Source organism: Cyprinodon variegatus, unplaced genomic scaffold (genome assembly GCF_000732505.1).
Source record: "Cyprinodon variegatus isolate N-32 unplaced genomic scaffold, C_variegatus-1.0 Scaffold95, whole genome shotgun sequence".
Classification (NCBI taxonomy): Eukaryota; Metazoa; Chordata; class Actinopteri; order Cyprinodontiformes; family Cyprinodontidae; genus Cyprinodon; species Cyprinodon variegatus.
Window position 1 is genome coordinate 1,317,472 of NW_015150548.1, and position 6,021 is coordinate 1,323,492.

General features: G+C 37.0%; 1 protein-coding gene across 1 annotated transcript in view; it reads left to right on the forward strand.

Moving 5' to 3' along the window:
- The window catches only part of LOC107084231 (receptor tyrosine-protein kinase erbB-4-like), a 367,984-nt gene that overhangs the window by 223,812 nt on the left and 138,151 nt on the right, over nt 1-6,021 (forward strand). Inside the window, exon 7 of the mRNA XM_015373962.1 lies at nt 948-1,066. Within this exon, the coding sequence (XP_015229448.1) occupies nt 948-1,066 (119 nt within the window). The remainder of the gene's footprint in view (nt 1-947; nt 1,067-6,021) is intronic.

The following is a 6,021-nucleotide window of genomic DNA, read 5'->3' on the forward strand; positions in this document are numbered from 1 at the left end:
TTGTTTGTCAGTGTGGAGCTGCACATGTTCCGTGCAGAAAATTAAAAGTACAGACACACATTTCTCTAGCTTTTACACAACCTAGTGGTGATATTTATCTATATTAGCAAACCCTTGCCAGTAGAAACTGTCACTTGTCCACTACTTGGAGCTGTCCTTGTAGTTACAAAAATTCTGCCCGTGTGCGCACAAGCTAAAATGACGTAATTTGACGTATTAAGCGTAAATCTTTAGTAAGCTGACTTTTAACAGGGTGAATGTGAAGGAAACTCCAAAAATCTCTTAGCTTGAAGCCAGTTTGAAGGGTTATATTAGCTGTTAAGTATTGGATAAGATGTTCTAGCTATTTTCTTCTTAAAAAGAAAAAAAAAAACAATTTTTCAGCAGTTTTGGATTGTTTTCTTTTCTTATTTTGTTCACACAAATGGTTAATTTTGAAATACAAGGTTTGGTGAAATCACCTGTTTAACAGAAAGCAGAATCCTTAGAACTGTGATGGCACAAGATAAAGTATTTCCTGGTATTTTTATCTTTCTTGCAAAAAAAACTGCCCCTTTTCCTTGAGCACCAACATGCCACCTCTAATTTATACCTGCCAAACACAATTTACAGCTGCCTGCCACTAAACTAGAGCTGGAGGATTGTCTTGCTCAAGGACAACTCTATGGCAGGTATGGCAGGTGTTAAGCGAAACACAGGGTGCTTCATATTTGTTTTTTATATTTTTTTTACGTCAGAGAGTCTGTAAGTATATCCTCACAAATCCACTTGTCTTGACCTTTAAGAAGCAGAAGCCTTTAATTTCATTTGTCACATAACAGTCGGGAGCAGCTATGACTTGAGATGAAGGTTGAGGGTGGTGGTATTGTCTCTTTTAGGGGTGTGTATGTCTGTGTGTTTTTGTGTGTCAGACCTTTTAAAATTCGGTCTTTTTATTTCTTGGGCAGTGACAAAAACGGTGTGTGCAGAGCAGTGTGACGGTCGATGCTTCGGGCCTTACGTCAGTGACTGCTGCCATCGAGAGTGCGCCGGCGGCTGCTCTGGCCCCAAGGACACCGACTGCTTTGTGAGTCTGAACTTTGTTTTCTTTTACTTTTCAACATTATATCTTATGATTCACATTACCTGTGGTGCTTTGCATTTTTCACCATGTTCGGTAAAAACCTCTAACTTCAGTTTTTATTTTTCTTGGTTTTGTTTTTAAATTGGTTAACCTAAATGAAGTCTTGTGCTACTTATTTCCTTCAAAAGGTAGCAAATTTATTAGGAGAGTGTTGTAAAATCCAAGCCACTTCACAAAAAGGTGTTAAGAAGTTTAAAGCAGTACCTCAAAGCTGGAATATTTCATAAAGGATTGTAAATGGAGAGAGTAATTACATGTAAATCCACCTAAATTGGCTTATATGGTAGAGAAGAAGTTTCATCTAGAGATTCATTATCACCTCTATGCCTGTACAAAAAGTATAAAAACAAAAGCCATTTAGTCATCCTGTTAAGCCATCGTGTTTGAGCAAGTTTATAAATACTTCCTAATAGTGTTTAGATTCTTTTTGAGCCTTAAGAGAATTTCAGCATTGAGTAGATGTGGCGCCATCTGCTGGCAGTTCCGCATAACTACCAGAAAGTGAGATTGCGACTGAAATGAACAAATTAAAAATAAAATGACAAAATATAACAAATAATACTCCAGCAGAACAAGATAATGATTTAGAAAAATATTGCATCAAACAGAATGAGCTACTTGCATATGATGTGTCCACTATGACTAAGGATTTTAAGGAAGTAGCCCAAAAGCATATTATAACTCTAAAGGAGCTGTTGAGATGAGTTTTTCCAGACTGGGCTGGTTTCCACCCAATTCGGCCTCCGTTGAACATATTTCACAGAATTTGTCTCTTTTTCGGTATTATTAGGAAATCTAGCATAATAGCTGTCAGCGTGTGCCCAAAAAGTGACCAAACTTTTCAATAAATCATATGCTGGCTTTTAGAATTATTTATTTTCTAAATGTGGACATTATATCAAACTTGACATCATCAATTAGCCAAAGTCATTTGTTAAAGAAGACTCGCAAGAACTGAACTAAACTAAATTTTTATGGCAAAAAATTTCTGCAAAATATTAGTCACTGGAAATTGTGTGTCTTGCCTGCTCAAAACAATGGGAAAATACACTTATTTTTAGAAAAATTGTTTTAATTTTTTGTAGTCTTTATTGTTAGCTTTTGGTTTTTCAGTAGCATCGCTTTGAAGTGAGGAAAAAAACATACAAGAAAATGACAGACTGGGCCAGTAGTGGATTGCCATTGTCTCAGATGATAATCTAAAGCTTAATTCAAATGAAGTTTGAGTTTTAATAGAACAAGCGCATCTTTGATGAGTAAGTCTCCATTCAACCCTGTTTTAGTATGGGGAGGAGTTATTTCATGCATAAGTTACTTGCCGGACACATGGTTTTCCTACTGTTACAGTCCATGACATGAAAGCCCTCATGAGGAGAATTTGAAAAAGAAATGGTTTTGGAGGCCTAACGGAACAGCTAAACAAACAGTAAACAAAGGAGATGGTCTACCGCAGCTTACCAAGTTAGCATCTCCCAGTGAAATGGGGAAATAATGAAGAAAATTCCAAGATCGAGTGTGAAAAATGCAAATAATATTTAAGTCTTTGAGTTATAAGACTGGAACTGCATTGGGAATACAGTATGAATCTTGTTGTTTACTGAGGCGGTGGCTAAAGCCGAGTCATTCAGATTAGCCTATTTATACTGATACCCCTCATAGAAATGCTGTTTGTAGTTTATACAGTCTAAATATGAATCACTGTATAGATAAACAGATGAATTCTGCAGTAATGCATATAGATGGCTCCACGTTTTTTTTATATATAATTGCACCCAGTGCAGAAATTCCATTTAGGCTTAAGAAAGGACCATCTAACTGTTATTGTTTCTAAGCCTATTTTAGCAGTATCAAATGTTGGCTAATCTTAACTGTGTAGGCCAATAACATGACTAAGCTCCTTTAACCTGGACCAGCAGGTATATACAGCATTTTTGTAAAGCAGTAATAAATAAAAGCAGTGATAAAACAAACTTGCAGCTGCACTTAAAAAGATAAATAAATAACAACACATCAGCAGTTTCCCTTTTGGGAAAAAAAAAACTAGACATTAATCTGCAAAAAAGGTCAGTGCAAAATTACGCGCATTATGGACAGTAGTTTGCTTCATCTTTAAAGTTGTAAAGCCAGCATTATGACAAATGTTGCGACATTGTCTCACCCAAAATAAATTGCAGGAATATTGATACGTTTTAATATGTATTTGTAAAAGAAGAGTTGAAAAATTAATTTCATTAGACTTCAAAGGTGGTGGTTGTCATTCTTAAATTGTGTATTCAAATGTACTGCAAATGATTTTTCATTGTTCTACTGCTAAAAAGATTTTATTTTAAAATAATCAGAAACTTGATTAGATCAAAGTAAATTAATGTGTTTGAATCGTCCAGTGAAACTACAGGCTTAAAGAAATAACAGATTATAACTAAAGGCAGGCTCTTTATCCAAGACTTTTGCTAATTTGGGATTAAATGATTACAAATCATTATTCCCTACATTTAAAGAAGCATCGTTGGACGTAGTCTAGGTTGTGTAAACCGGTCACACCCCTGCTCTTTTAGCTCTATGGTATCAAATTCCACTTTTAATCCAATTAAAAATACATCAAATGTGACAAAAATTGGGGAAAAATAAAGGCACAAATATACATTTAGAAACTCTGTGCCTGCTGATAAACAGTTCAACCTTTTTCAAGCTACTAAAAGTTTTCCTTGATCAAATTTGGGATTTCCAGTTATAATTGTGATCCTTTTATTAATCCAACTTTTTTTCTTGTTTTGCAAACGCGCGCGTCGACAGAGATGATATTGCTGTTGTAATTCACCTAAAGGCTCGTTCAAATTCAATTACCGGCGACGTGGACGTCAAGATGCTTAAAAAGGGAGGAAGAGGGGGGCTTTATAGGGAGAACATTACGCCGTTTACATCACAGCCATGGATCAATGGCTTTCATTTATCTCCCATTTGGCATCCAGAGAGACAAGGAGCGGCCGCCTGATTCGCACGTTGGAATCGGGCGTAAAAATGATCTGCTGCCGTAATATTCCTTCACTCGCAGCGAATTATCCATGAAATTTCATCTCTCCGTTCTCCATTACCTCCACACCTTCCAGAAGGAGATGGAGGGATTGAGTGCACAGGTCTCAATGTGGTTTTACATTTTTAACACTTGGAAGCTCAAATATTTAAAGATACTAATATAGATCAGCTTAAATTCAAGTCAGCAACAATTCACAACTAATGTTATAAGGCACTATAGGAAAAGAACCTGTTATATACTGCATAATCTTTGATGTGAGGTGTATGGGCATTTGCCCAGGGAAGCATTAAACAGGAGGGCGCACAAGCATTACATAAAGAGACGGTTGGTGAACAACCTTCAGGTGCATTAGCGGCACCAACTGTTGAGTAAGACAATGGCTTCATCTCGTGTTGTAGATTCCATCTTGGATTTTGCAAAGTTGTAACTTATATTCATAACTTCTACACTGGAAAAAAATTTAAATCTAGGTAAGTAATTGTTTCTTAAAATAAGTGCATTTGTTCTTGGATTAAGGAGGTAAGAGAGACATTTTGCCAATGGAACAAGACAATTTACATTTAAAATAAGAAAACGCAATCGTGTTGTCTTATTTCAAGTGCATTTTATCTAATTATCTTATTTTAAAATTAAAAATACTCATTCCATTGGCAAACTATCTCACTTACCAGCTCAAATTAAGATTAAATACACTTAATTTAAGAAATTTTTTACTTATTTCTAGATCGTTTTTCCAGTGTACATCCAACATTGTATTCTAACACTTGAAACAACTGATGTCACATATAACCATAAGTTGAGGACAAATTTATCAATCTTAAATGAATGAACGTTTACTGACTTGCATTAAAACACCCTCACATATTTTTATTCACATCTGTCATACCCATAGTCGCTAGACAGCTTTCACAATCATTGTGATGTGATCCCTGAATTATATGGAGGGCCACAACATTTATGAAATAAATCAATGTGAATGTACCACAAAATAAGTAGCTGTAACATATATATATATATATATATAACCAGACAGTAGAAGGCAGTAGTGATAGATGTGGCAATCCCAAACGACAGCAACACCAAGAATAAAGAACTTAAGAAATACCAAGGGCTGAAAGAGGAGCAAGAAAAGATGTGGAAAGTAAGAACAGCAGTGGTGCCAGTGGTAATTGGAGCACTGGGGGCTGTGACCCCCAAACTGGGAGAGTGGCTACATCAGATTCCAGGTAAAACATTAGAGGTCTCTGTCCAGAAGAGCGCAGTCCTAGGAACAGCTAAGATACTGCGCAGAACCATCAAACTCCCAGGCCTCTGGTAGAGGACCCGAGCTTGAGGATGACACATACCACCCCACGAGGGGTGAGAAAACAGTTTTTTTTAATATATATATATTAGGGGTGGAACGGTTCACAAAATCCAAGGTTCGGTTCGATTCACGGTTTCGTGGTCATGGTTTTCGGTTCGGTTCGATTCGGTATATGTTGATTGTTACACCGAAATCCCATAAAAATCTATGAAATTAATGAAAAAATGCCCCAAAAAATAATGGATTGTAATTATTTTAAATGATCCGCGGAAACCCCGGATCATTTCCGTATGTTTTGCTGCTTTGAATTTAATCATCTCGTGCATGCCCTCTACCATCTCCAAGGGACTCAGAGGGGAACGGACAGGAGCCACAGTGGGGGGCTGTAGGCTTTGCTTTGAGCACCCGGTCTGGAGCGCCGCGGGGCGCAGTGCTGACGGAGTTTGTGGGATTTCGGGGTTAGCATGACATATTGGTCATGTTGCTGTTAGCATAAACAAAACGTGTTGCACAATGCTTGCACACTGTTGCACTTTTATCCACAACTTTCTTTCCGCC